Here is a 14,630-nt window from a genome sequence, read left to right on the forward strand (position 1 = left end):
GCAAAAGTAGGAAGTCAAGAAACACCTGGAGTAACAGGCACATTTGGCCTTGGAGTACAGAATGAAGCAGGGCAAAGGCTAACAGAGTTTGCCAAGAGAATGCACTGGTGAAAGCAAACACCCTCTTCCAACAACACAAGAGAAGACTCTACACATGAACATCACCAGATGATAAACACCGAAATCAGACTGATTATATTCTTTGAAGCTAAAGATGGAGAAGCTCTATACAGTCAGCAAAAACAAGACCAGGAGCTGACTGTGGCTCAGATCATGAACTCCTTATTGCCAAATTCAGACTTAAATTGAAGAAAATAGGGAAAACCACTAGACCATTCAGGTATGACCTAAATCAAATCCCTTATGATTATACAGTGGAAATGAGAAATAGATTTAAGGGACTAGATCTGATAGACAGAGTGCCTGATGAACTATGGACAGAGGTTTGTGACACTGTAGAGGAGACAGGGATCAAGACCATCCCCATGGGAAACAAATTCATAAAAGCAAAATGCCTGTCTGAGGAGGCCTTACAGATAGCTGGGAAGAGAAGAGAAGTGAAAAGCAAAGGAGAAAAGGAAAGATATTCCCATTTGAATGCAGAGTTCCAAAGAATAGCAAGGAGCAATAAGAAAGCCTTCCTCAGTGATCAATGCAAAGAAATAGAGGAAAACAACAGAATGGGAAAGACTAGAGATCTCTTCAAGAAAATTAGAGATACCAAGGGAACATTTCATGCAAAGATGGGCTCAATAAAAGACAGAAATGGTATGGACCTAACAGAAGCAGAAGATATTAAGAAGAGGTGGCAAGAATACACAGAAAAACTGTACAAAAAAGATCTTCATGACCCAGATAATCATGATGGTGAGATCACTCACCTAGAGCCAGATATCCTGGAATGTGAAGTCAAGTGGGCCTTAGAAAGCATCACTACGAACAAAGCTAGTGGAGGTGATGGAATTCCAGTTGAGCTATTTCAAATCCTCAAAGGTGATGCTGTGAAAATGCTGCACTCAATATGCCAGCAAATTTGGAAAACTAGCAGTGGCCACAGGACTGGAAAAGGTCAGTTTTCATCCCAATCCCAAAGAAAGGCAATGTCAAAGAATGCTCAAACTACCATACAATTGCACTCATCTCATACGCTAGTAAAATAATGCTCAAAATTCTCCAAGTCAGGCTTCAGCAATACATGAACCGTGAGCTTCCAGATGTTCAAGCTGGTTTTAGAAAAGGCAGAGGAACCAGAGATCAAATTGCCAACATCCACTGGATCACCGAAAAAGCAAGAGAGTTCCAGAAAAACATCTATTTCTGATTTATTGACTATGCCAAAGCCTTTGACTTTGTGGATCATAATAAACTGTGGAAAATTCTGAAAGAGATGAGAATACCAGACCACCTGACCTGCCTCTTGATAAACCTGTATGCAGGTCAGGAAGCAACAGTTAGAACTGGACATGGAACAACAGACTGGTTCCAAATAAGAAAAGGAGTATGTCAAGGCTGTATATTGTCACCCTGCCTATTTAACTTCTATGCAGAGTACATTATGAGAAACGCTGGGCTTGAAGAAGCACAAGCTGGAATCAAGATTGCCTGGAGAAATATCAAGAACCTCAGATATGCAGATGACACCACCCTTATGGCAGAAAGACAAGAAGAACTAAAAGGCCTCTTGATGAAAGTGAGAGAGGAGAGTGAAAAAGTTGGCTTAAAGCTCAACATTCAGAAAACTAAGATCATGGCATCCGGTCATATCACTTCACGGTAAATAGATGAGGAAACAGTGGAAACAGTGATAGACTTTATTTTTTTGGTCTCCAAAATCACTGCAGATGGTGGTTGCAGCCATGAAATTAAAAGACGCTTACTCCTTGGAAGGAAAGTTATGACCAACCTAGATAGCATATTAAAATGCAGAGACATTACTTTGCCAACAAAGGTCCATCTAGTCAAGGCTATGGTTTTTCCAGTAGTCATGTATGGATGTGAGAGTTGGACTGTTAAAAAAGCTGAGCGCCAAAGAACTGATGCTTTTGAACTGTGGTGTTGGAGAAGACTCTTGAGAGTCCCTTGGACTGCAAGAAGAGCCAACCAGTCCATCCTAAAGGAGATCAGTCCTGGGTGTTCATTGGAATGACTGATGTTGAAGCTGAAACTTCAATACTTTGGCCACCTAATGCGAAGAGTTGACTCATTGGAACAGACTCTGATGCTGGGAAGGATTGAGGGCAGGAGGAGAAGGGGACGACAGAGGATGAGATGGATGGATGGCATCACCGACTCGATGGACATAAGTTTGGATAAACTCCAGGAGTTGGTGATGGACAGGGAGGCCTGGTGTGCTGCGGTTCATGGGGTTGCAAAGAGTTGGACAAGACTGAGCGACTGAACTGAACTGATGTTCTACTGACATTTCAACTCATCTGATAGACTTTACCTTTTGAACTTTCGGGTGCAGGTTAGTAGATCCAAAGTTTAATGTCAATTAAAAAGTGAAGACCTATTTGGCTAGATCAGATTGATAATAAAAAGGAAATTTTACCTCTTAAAGAGCAATTAGTCTCTTGCTTGCAAAGGCAGGCATCAGCAATCAGCATCTACTTGTTAGCTGTAAAGAATGTCTGACTAGTATTTTTACAGTCTCATCAAACTTTTAAAAGAGTATGCAATATTCCAAAGGATACATGTGTGCGAAATGTGAGGCTGACACTTTAGCGTTGGATTTGACATGTCTTGATTCACTGCACATTATCAACATAATGCTCTTTGGATTCGAATTTGTTGGCATGTTCAACCATTACAATTTAACACAGAGTTACATGACGCTGTCAAGGGGCAAGGCGGATAATAGTTTCCTAAATCCTGGAGTAGTCCATAGTCTACTAAACCAAGTCATCTCTGAGTTGACTATCAAGTTGCTATGGACTCTTGTGCACAAGCTCCAAGTGATTTGAACTGTCAGTGATATTGAGGTTGTGAGGAACGTTAACAAGACAACAGGACATCAGCTAATTCCAGTAATCACATCTCGCCAAGGAGAGTCTTTCAGAAAAGAAGCCAAGTGGAAAGTATGTTCTGCTTCTGTTTATTTGTCCCAATGGTTTAAAAAATCAGCTTTATGGAACCATAATCTTCCTCATGACAGATGGGCTTATACATTAGCATCGTGCTTTCAATCAACAGTTTACATTTCATAAGGAAGGTGAAGAAACTGAATGTAAAGACATTTTCAGCATCTATTTTTCAGTTTTATAACACTGATACAAAAAATAGTATTCTGATTAGCAGCTTGATTGGCAACCCATGTAACCCTAAGTTGTACTACAAACCTGGAGAGTGCACTTTTACAGACAATTACATTTGGTGAAACAGTATGTACAATTTTGACAAATAAATACATAAATACAATCATTCATATATAACGACGTACCTAAATGTCAATTATCATCAACAAGCGTTTCTAGTAAATTACTTCTTTCATTCACAAGTTACTTTGTTGCTTATAAAAACTATCTTCACCTTTACAGAAGAAATGACATAATCAATTCCCCCCTAAACCCACATATTAGTAAAGGTAGAAAATGAATCCCAGATGTTTTATGGAAATATTTCAGTCTTTTAATAGAAGAGATTTGATTGAAAAAACTCCTTCCTTAGCTTCTCTGTAAAGAGTTTCTTTTCCCCATGTCATGTCACACAAAGGGGTTTTGTTCTTCTGAATTTATTTCAAATTGAAAATGATCTTCATTTTTTGATTTTGGTTTTTAAAAATACAGTAATATATATTGAAACTGACATTTGCTCCAATATAAGAAGACACAAAGCGACGCAAACTAGCCACCAAAGACAGATTTTTTTTTCCCCAAAATAAAATTTTAAATGAAAATTTAAGAGCATAGACATGAAGTGTTGATATCTTTTGTTATCTGATGCATAATGAACAAAACAAGTGGGGGGACAGTCAGAAGGTTTTCCTAAAATTGTCTGAATGACTCCTGGTAAAATGCTGTCTGAAACGCTATTTTATGTCAAAGAAATGATAATAAGTTTAAAAATGGCTTAACAAATTATTGATTTGTTAACTAATCCTAAGTTGGCCAGTGTCATAAAATTAGCAAAAGTAGAAAATTAGAGCTTTTTCCTGATCACTTGATTTAAACATTTTTGGAACATTCAAAAAACAAAGGGCAAACATGCTTTAGGCTATTGAAACGGGACAAATGACCTTGCCTCACCAAGTTCCATGCAGAAGGAAATGTACACAGCAAGCAGATTCTACCAATACATACAGATGGGAAGAAGAAAAAAAAATACCTTTAAAAATATATACATATGTTTTTTTATGAATATTTACATGTTTGTCACATGGGTACTACTTAGCATAAAAAAGTTAGGAAATAGTTCTTTAAGACATGATTCTCGATTTTTGCTCCTTTTCAAGACTAGGGCTCTATTCATAATGTACTCACACATACTTATAAAGTGATCCACAGATGTATATATGATGTTTACAATGTGCAGTTCCTTAACACTGAAGGTGGCTCGACTGAGCATTAGGTAAATGCAAGACATTGGTATAAGACAGGGCCTTGATTTGACTACACAATGGACAGGCAAACCAGGTTCAAAGTTATGAGACTTTTCCAGTGATTGGAACTCACAGCAGTTGAGAGTTGGGGGTTTGAGGGTGGCTCACCTTGTGCTGATCCATCTTTCTCCAGGCTACCTAATGCTATTTTCTAACCAAACTTAGTGGTCCTGCTGACTTGAGATGAAGATATATTAAGGGACAGGAAGGCCTGTCTCCTATTAGGTTCTCTTGGGTTGGAGATGAGAGATTCACTGTTTTCAAGAAATAAGCCATGATTTCCATTTGTACATTTCATCTGCTTATTTTCTATCAATTCCTAGAGGGGCTTGCAAAGGGCAGGTTAAAAAAAAAAAAAGGTATACTCTTTCAGTTGTGGAGCTTTCTTTGAATGGAAGCAAACAGAAGTTTTCTAATGAGTACTGAAAATGTGCAATGTGTGGGTTTGCTGAGTGTCTATTCTTCTGCCAGAGGCGGACTACCTCTGCCAGGCTTCAAAGTTCTCGCTGAGATTTCAGACCAAATGTTTCCTGAGATCTAAGTGGATGTGATACATTTTGCAAAGCGTGTGCTTCAGTGACTATAACGTACCCCCAGCCAGAGGCTCCTCCCTAAAGAAAGGCAGCTGCCTTCCCTGTCGGCACCCTGGGATATCAAGGCAATGCACTGAAGTAATAACTTATTCATTGAAAGCAGAAGAAATGACAGAGAAATTGAAGCCTTTCCAAACACCTAACATATTCAAGGAAAAGTCAGTCTTAGAAGAATCAGGTGCACTAATATATTTGATCTGTATTTTGGCAGATATTATATTATGATGATGTTACTACTCCTGATGACCATCATGGGAATTATGTAGTTATTTTAACATTTAGCATAATGCATGATACACTGCATTAAGTAGCACCTTTAAAACTAAGGATCCCAAAATATTTAGCAAATGCAATTTGCTCTCACAGCACCTGTGAGGTAGGTGTTTTTTCCAGCTGTTTTATAAATGAGCATATTGAAGCACAGCAAAGTGAGGATGCAGGCTTACATGATTCACATGATGGCAGCCATAGAACCTGAACTCAAGCTTCTTCACCCTTTCTTCCCATAATCCTCAATCACAGAGCTTCCAGAATACCCCTGAACAGCATTGCTGTTAGAGATACTTGAATGTATTGGATGTTAAAGAGATTGCATCTATCAACAGTAGACCTAAATCCTTCAGTAACATTGCTCCCTCCTCAAATATTTTTTCATGAGCTTTGCAAATGTATGGAAGGGGCATTTGACACCAGTGCTAAGCTTACGTTAATTATAATGCACATGTAAATTTTTATTTTTTATCCGTGTCATTTATCATCCTTTTGGCCCCCTACCGACTTATTTCTACACATGTGCCTGTCTGAGCCAGAAACTGTAAAAGGTATTCAGTGACAGTGTATGGAGGGAAGCAGGTGAAATTACATTTGGCAAAGTCTCCTTGGAGGCACCAGGTAATGTTTGTTCTGAAAGAGCCAAAAAAAAAACAAAAAAAAAAACACTCCTGTTTATTTTTTAAGTAGCATTTTATATACATTCCACCTGCTGACTAGGTTTAATCCTTGGATGAGGAAGCAGAGTTGTCTTCCAAACAGACAGAATATTTGATTCTCAAGTATAAATTTCCATTTACTTAACTGCAGCCTCCTACCAGTACTAAGTTCATTTCTTGGTGGAACTGGAGATACTGTACACATTCCATGGCAATATATGTAAAAATTCAATGTAACATCACACGCAGTATGAATCATCACATCCAGTGTGTCTCCCGGACTGTGCACTATTTCTGAATTGTTTTTGATAAAGTGTTATTTACTCATTTACTTTTGCAGAGAGAATATGAAGACATTACCATGAGTTCCAGTTTCCCAGAACCAGATTTTTTTTTTATCTCAGATGCACAGTATGTAAATCCTAGCCTTTGTTAGGAAGTTGCTTTTTGAGATAAATGCAGTTCCTTAGGACCTGAGAATGAAATCTGGCCTTGTAAACCCATGTATTATTTCTATGAGCAGAGCTTAGCATGTGGAAATTGGCGATTCAAAAAAGGAACTAGGATTGGGAAGAAAAATACTTTTTACAAAACCCCTTCACCAGTTCGTTTCCCTTGGTGACACTTGTAAAATACCTACACCCTAAGCCTCATCTCTTAAAAAAGAAAAGAAACACATATTTACATTGGTAAAAATCCTAACATCTGAGATGTTTCTTGCTTGACATGTCATTCCAGATTCTGTGCATTTCCTCTGGAGAGATCTGATGCACGGTGATCACTCGGCGGTACCTACACAAACTGTAGGCCATTTTCCAGTGATTGAAGCCACTGTTCTGGAAAGGATGGATGCCCAGCTTTCGAAGACACAGTCCCACATACACATCCTCCAGGTGAAGCAGCCTGGTGTGGAGTGAGGTCTTGTAAATGAGCTCAGCCACGTCAGCTGAAAAGATATAGCCAGTCCCCGAGCAGAAGGGCGGGTAGTTGCTGTCAGGGTACAAATCCCTGGGCATATACCACTTACTGCGGACATCTCGGATTGGCCCTCCATTGATGACATAGCCAGTAAAATACCTTCTTCGTGGCTTGGTGGAGGGTTTTAACAGTTTGTAAATAAGGTTGTCCATGTTGACAAAAATGTCACTGTCTGTTTTCATGACATACTTGGCTTTCGAACAAAAAGTGGCCACCCATCTCATCCCCATCAAGGTTTTGAGGGTAAGGTTATGGTAGGAATCGATGAAGTCCTCCACGATGATGTCGTGAAAGATTTGGCTCTCTTGCTCCACCATCTGGTTGAGAACAGGATCGGCGTTCTTGCCCAGGAGGAACAGGGTGGCTATCTTGATCCCTTTGAAGTTGTTCTCGTCCCCCCAGGTCTCTCGGATCGCCTGGCGGGCATCAAACTCTTTATGGGTGGTGCTGATGAGGATGACGAGGAAAGGAATGTTTTTCTCACATTTGTTGGGCTCATTTATCAGAAATTCAAAAGAATGAGGGTTTATAGGTCGAGTTCTTATGTTGCCAAAGGTGAAGTTTTTCCTTGCAACTGTCAGATGGCTGAAGGGCTTGGAACCAGTGTAGGAGGAAGTAGGACGAGTTACACTCAAGTACCAGAGAGCGCTGGCCCAGCACACCACGGTCAAAACGTATAAACAGGAGACCTTCGAAGCCATTGTCTTGAGAGCACGTCTATTCCCAATATTGAAGAGTATGCCTTCTTGGCATTAGTTTCTTTTCATTTGGCAAAGGTTGCATATTACTAGGAAATTTTATTCGACAGATCAGCATGAGTGCAGGACTGTTCATGGGTCTCAGTGGCTGTCCGGCATCTCTGTATTCAGTCTATTTTCCTCCAAACCTGAAGCAAGGGTCCAGGCCTCATCAATCTTCCTCTTAACTCTGCAAAATCAATAAAGTACAGTTGTCGTTCAGATTTACTTAGTCATTTCACATCCTCAGATAAACATAATGAGACTGTAAGAATGACCCATGCTGATCAAAATAAACATAGGCATGCATTTCCATCAGTATTGAAAACTCCCTGACACAAGCATTCTACCTTTCTTTCCTTGATGGAAGGTGTTTGTGGATATTCATACCTCCGTGGTGTTAGCAAATATACTATAGATTACAAAGTAAAGATGAACGTGAAGGAAACTGAATATTCGTAATTTTCATAAAAGATTCCCTCTTCACAAGAGGCCTTCTTTGCAGTTAAGTACTTTTTGATGATAAAGTCTTCTTCCAACCAGGAAAGTCTCACACACAGTCTCATATTTTCTCAAGTCTAAGTTATTGTTTGTTTGACTCTGATGAAGTAATCAATTTGATGAGGTTAATCTCACCAACTCCTTGCTTTCTCTAGCCCCATTCTTGAAAATGTATCGATTGCCACTGGAAAATCTCTGCTGATGTTATCTCCCTTGCCTTTGCCTTTTAGAAGTCATTCCCAACTTTTCCTCACTTTCCCCTTACTTTGGGTCTCACAAATATTACTTCCTCATTCTCAGTTTTCTATGACACTTCATAAGGAGACTATCCTTACTCCTCATGCATGGAGACCGTGGCCCTAGTGTCCTCCAGACAGTGAGCAACATTCATTTTGGAGCTGATCTAAATGGTACTGCTTTTTGTGGTTTTTAACAATTCACCCTTATGTCTCCTTGGTGAAATTATATTGTCTCCTTTGTAATTCTTTTTACTTAGTTACACTTGCCTATAAACATTGTGGGAGTATAGTAAGAGAGACCATGGAGCCTGGGGAGATGTGGCAGAACTCTTTAACTCGTGTCCAAATTAAAACGTTGCCCTTCAGAAGCCTAATCCCTTCTAGACCTTCAGCTGCTATCATGTCAGTTATAAATATATGCCAGGTTACAACATCCATTCATGTAAATCATCATCTCTTCCTTCTTGGTTAGAGCAAAATGTGTCTTGGAAGACAGAGACAGCAAATAATGGAAATCAGTTTCACCAAAGTCTGCTTCAAAGAAAACTATGCTCTTAGATGTATAGACTGTATTGAAAGAACTTAACTGGGATTATAGACTGAAAATCATTTTTCCAAGCACAATAGTGATAATGGAATGAAAAGACCTGATGGGCAACAGTGGAGGTAATACACACCTTCTTGTCTAAGCCAAGCGCTGCTGTGAGTATATAATACATATGAGGCCAGCAATAACTCAGTGTAGTTATGGTTCTAACTAAATGAATATCAGAATGGCTTCAAGCAGCATGACTCCAGGCACAGTCAAGCCTCCATCCAACCCATATTAAGCACTCTGTAAACATAGGCTCCAGTATCCCTGGCCTTCTGGAGGGAATTTCTGCTCTAAGTTGCACTGAAGCTGATAAAAAAGGATGAGATGCACAACAAGCTTTGAAACTTTAAGCAGTAAGTCAAAGGAAGTGAGAGAAATCAGCAATAGAGAATTTAGTAAAGCACTTCTCACCTTGGGAGATACAGACATCGTCTCCATTTGAATGCCACAGGGATGTGAGTGAGTCTCAAGATGGGACTAGAAACCAAACTTTCTGCACCATTGTCCTAGCCTAGGATCTGATTTTATGAGCCTACCTTTATCATCATATATGATGATATAAGCCTTTGTCACCTTTCATACTTTTCTACTAAACTGTGAGCCACCTATCATTGAGCTGTTAAGGGACTACCCAAAAGCATCAACTGGAAGAGGTTTCTATCCATTTCTCTTCTGGAGTCACTAATCAAGCTATCAGTGGAGGGGTGGGTTATGATTGGGGTGTGTGACATGCTGGAGAAACAGAAATAGGGCCCAAACGCCTCCTCAAGGAACTCATAATCCAGGAGGAAAGACTTCAAGTGAATGATTAGAACAGTGGGATAAACATTTTCATCATAAGGCTAATGGAGTACACAGGACAGCTGGGCTGATGGGCAGGGCCTGGGAGACCTAGGGATGGTCCCGCAGACTGTCAGAGTTCTGCTCCAAAGGGCACCATTCTCCTTATACTGCAAAATGAATCCCAATCCTCCACCCCCTCCTAGAGTTTAACAAAGAGGTTGCCTTGGGGACAATGGCATGGAAAGCTCAGAAAAGCTATCCAGTCTGAATCTTCAAGGACATCTAGGAATTATCTGGATGAGGGTTGGGCATTTTAGGCAGAGGGAACAGCATATGCCAAGTCAAAAAATGAGAGAGCCTGTCATGTGCCAGGACCGTAAAGGAAGAGGACACGGTGATGGAGGTGGTACTTACGGAGACAGGCAGGGGGCAGATGGTGAGTGGCACCCAGGAACTGTTCTGAGCTGAGTAGCTGGTTACCCATCTTTGCAGTCTAAAGGGTATAAGGGAGGATTTTTACCTTCTCCAAATCCTGTGCACTGATTTTCAAGAGCAATTCATTTCTCCACATAAAGGATATCTATCTCCCATAGTTCTATGCCCCAGAAGAATAAGTGAAAATTCATTTTATCTGGTAAATTTCTAGTAAGATTTTCTAGCAGAAGAGACTCCATAAATATAGGTACCTGAGCAATTTAAAAAGAGCTAACAGGGGGAGAAACAGAAGAGGCATAGGTAAGAGCATGAGGTGAGTATATGTATTTACAAACATTTTCATAGAAGAGTGAGCATTCTTCCCTATTCAGCTAACAAACATGACACTTCTTACCACTGTTATTGTAGGTCTCATTTAAAAATGTATATAGTGCACCAGGGGCCTCTCTGGTGGCTTCTCAAGATGGTCAAGAATCTGCCCACAATGTGGGAGACCTGGGTTTGATTCCTGGGTCAGGAAGATCCCCTGGAGAAGGGAACAGCTACCCACTCCAGTATTCTTGCCTGGAGAATTCTATAGACAGAGGAGCCAGGGGGTTACAAAGAGGCAGACTCGACTCAGCGACTAACAGTTTCACTTACTTTGGTCTTCCCTGGTAGCTCAGCTGGTAAAGAATCTGCCTGCAATGTAGGAGACCCCAGTTTGAGTCCTCGGTCAGGGAGATCCCCTGGAGAAGAGTTAGGCTACCCACTTCAGTATTCTTGGGCTTCCCTGGTGGCTCAGATGGTAAAGAATCCACCTGCAATGCAGGAGACCTGGGTTCAATCTCTGGGTTGGGAAGATCCCCTGGAGGAGGGCATGACAACCCACTCCAGTATTCTTGCCTGGAGAATCCAATGGTCAGAGGAGCCTGGTGGGCTACAGTCCATAGGGTTGCAAAGAGCTGGACATGACTGAGCGACTAAGCACAGCACACAGAGCACCGGGCACTGTGCTCTGTGCTGTATTTGATGCCATGGATTTCATAGAGCTTTGTTCCTCACAGTGTTCCAAGAGGGGTATTTTCTCCATTTTACAGATGAGAGGATGGCAACTCAGAGATACTAAGTAGCTTGTTCAAGACCACACATCAGGTGAGTGACCAGGTAAATAGTCTCCCCAAGCTTGCTAAGGCCTGTTAGGACAACAGGCAAAATCCTTGGCCTGGGAAAGCCCGGGGTGGAAGAGAGCATCCCGGGCTGCTGTCCTCCCAGAGACATAGGTTTATTTTCTTAGATGTGTGTCCATCGCTTGAAATTTTTTTTTTTTTTAGTTCATTTTGGTTTGCTACACACCACACCACATCAGTTCTGTGGGGATCCCCGATCAACAAAAAAAATGCTGATTCGCAAAGAGCAGATTAAAGGTGAAGATGCTGGGGGCAGAGGTACCCGCTGCAGATGTTGAAGAGGTTCAGAAATACTGCAGTTTCTTTTCTCTGAAGTCCTGCAAAATACACACACACTGAAAGAATCACTCTATTGACTTTTTGTTTTTTTCAGACAAGAACAGAAGTAGGCACAGTGCTACATCTAGGTCCCCAATAAAAGAGAGGCTTTGAAATGGGAAAAGAAACCAGCCAGAATCTAAGGAGGAGCCAAGGATACTGTGGACCCACAGCGAGGGATGCTCAAAAATGTCCTTTTTGCTCACAACAAAACAGATTTCCCAGGTGGTCAAGCAAGCACAGAGATATGCCTCTGGACCAGAAATAGTAATATAAGTAATCAGAGGAGAGAGTAGCCTGGTGCATTGAACTCTACAGGGTAATTTCCTGTATGCTGGATGAAGTTGTTGGTAACGGGCCAGATGCTCTCGTTTTATTCCTTGAGTAACTTGCCCTGTGGTTTTCTGTGTCTCAGTGGCCTTGGGTATAAAATAAGGGCAAAAATAGCATCTGCTTTACTTCCAAATCCATTATAGGCAATGAATTTCTGGGGAGAAAATGCTATGCAAGCAGATGATATTAGGATGCAAACAGCACATTCCAATGGGGTGAGGGGATTCTGTCAGTCCATGGGTTCAGGATTTGGGATCCAGGCACATGTATTGATCGATTCTTCTAAATACATAGGATTGCTGTCAGTTTTTTCCTTTAGTGACTATACTGTACAGATTTTCCTGCTAGAGAACTCTATTTTCTTCCTGGAAAACTCAAGGCTGAAAGTCCACTGGAAAGTTAAGAAAATTCATCAGCTTAACAGTTCTGGGGAAGGAGTGAGTGGCCCACAACAGAATCCTCCAGAGAGTCCCTTCAGTTTTAAAAAACTGAAACAAAAGAAATCCCTGTTTAACAGACACCTAATGTATCAGTAAAATAGAAAGGGGCACATATAATATTTGTTACTCCTTTTAAGCATCCCTCCCTCCTGGCTCAGATGGTAAAGAATCTGCCTGCAATGCAGCAGACCTGGATTCAATCCCTAGGTCGGGAAGATCCCCTGGAGAAGGGAACGGCTACCCACTCCAGTATTCTTGCCTGGAAAATCCCATGGATAGAGGAACCTGGCGGGCTACAGTCCACGGGGTCACAAAGAGTTGGACATGACTGAGCGACTAACACACACTACAAGGACTGACTACACATTAACTTGTCATCCATTAAATGCAAATCCCTCCATGTAGAAACATTTAACTAGAATATTTAAAAGAGTCCCACCCACCCCCATCCCTGGGCCTTTCTGTATCACAGGTTACCTCATTCACAGAACTTCTATAACCATCCACCTTCACCTTTCAGGAAGTTAATGGGGCAGAATTTTCAATTTGAGAGGCACATGTTTCTCCTAGAAATTGCATCTTGGATAGTCTGTTATTTTGAATAACTTATTTTTTTCAAGTCCCTGAATTTGTGAAAAGTTCTGTTGTATATCCAGAAGTCAGTCCTAATAACAAGTGGGTAGTGTCCCTTGAGTGACCTATGCATAGTTTGGGTGCCAAGTTCATGTCCTCCATCATAGTTCAAGCAGGCACAAGTCAGCTCTGACTTCCGAAACCTCAGTTACCACTGAGTTGGCTTCACAATTATTTTAGCTGCCCTACACCCACGGGTAAGGGGGCCCCAGCAAATGGCCTACTTCCATGTTCTCTGTCTTGAGCAATGGAACAGCTCCTTCACTGGCTCAGCAGAGATGCACTGATCACCTGCTGATGCCAGGCACTGTTTTCTAAGATGGTAAGATGGATGGAGAGCTTACTTTCTAGGAGTGGAAGGCAGATATTAAACACATGATAAATGAAGGAAAACATACGTTCAAATAGAGATACATGCTGTGATACAAATAAAGTGAAGTGATGGAGGACGGAGACTGAACAGAGCTGGGAGGAGACAGGGCTACTTTAGTTAAACTGGTCAGTCTCTAAGAGGGCGACACTGGAGCTGAGAATAGAAGGTCTCAAGTATTTCTGATTTAGTCCTTGAGTCTTTTACTAAGTTTTTGTTTCTTTGCTTGGCTCTTTGGGATAAACACTTTCTTAGGAACATCTTTTTGGTTTTTGATCTCTGCCCTTCTCTTGTTTTTTGGGTTTTCTTGGCTTCATGTCTCTCAGCTATGGCCTTTCCACACACTCTTGCAAATGTCCTACATGCCTAGAGATGTATGTTAGCTACTGTATTCATTGGCTAGGGATTCTGTGACAAAGAAACACACAGTGGGAACTTAAATGAGGTAAGTTTATTGCTTCACAGTCCTAAAGGCTAGAAGTCTGAACAGATGTTGGCTGGGTTCACTTCTTGCAAGGGCTCTGAGCGAATATCTGTCCCATGCCTCTCTCCTAGCTTTGGGTACACCGTTGGCCATCTTTGGTGCCCCAGCGTTGTAAATGCATCACCCAGAGCTTTGCCTTCATCTTTCCTTGGCGTTCTGCCTGTTTGTGTCTCTTGTGTCCAAATTTCTCCTTTTTATAAGGACTGTCTGTGCTCACGCTCAGTCGTGTCCTACTCTTTGCAACCCTCTGGACTATAGCCCACCAGGCTCCTCTGTCCATGAGATTCAGGGGATCTTCCTGACCCAGGGATTGAACCTGTGTCTCCTGCATTGCAGTCAGATTCTTTACCCGCTGAGCCATTGGGGAAGCCCCTTTATAAGGACACTAGTCATATTAAATTAGGGCTCACCCTCATGACTTCATTTAAAAACCCTGTTTCCAAACAAGGTCACCTTCTGAGGCACTGGGGCTAGGACTTCAGTGTATCTATTTGGA

General features: G+C 41.3%; 1 protein-coding gene across 9 annotated transcripts in view; it reads right to left on the minus strand.

Moving 5' to 3' along the window:
- Positions 1-3,078: 3,078 nt before the first annotated feature.
- The window catches only part of B3GALT1 (beta-1,3-galactosyltransferase 1), a 609,729-nt gene continuing 598,177 nt past the window's right edge, over positions 3,079-14,630 (minus strand). For 7 of the 9 annotated variants that reach the window (XM_081582626.1, XM_081582622.1, XM_081582624.1 and 4 more), the window contains one exon: positions 3,079-8,024. In XM_081582626.1, coding sequence (XP_081438752.1) covers positions 6,818-7,798 — 981 coding nt within the window. In that variant the 5' untranslated portion in view covers positions 7,799-8,024 and the 3' untranslated portion in view covers positions 3,079-6,817. The remainder of the gene's footprint in view (positions 8,025-14,630) is intronic. The other 2 variants (XR_014080209.1, XR_014080210.1) reach the window with 2 other exon arrangements.

This window comes from Giraffa tippelskirchi, chromosome 3 (genome assembly GCF_054371585.1).
Source record: "Giraffa tippelskirchi isolate mGirTip1 chromosome 3, T2T-mGirTip1v1.2.pri, whole genome shotgun sequence".
In the NCBI taxonomy this organism is placed as follows: Eukaryota; Metazoa; Chordata; class Mammalia; order Artiodactyla; family Giraffidae; genus Giraffa; species Giraffa tippelskirchi.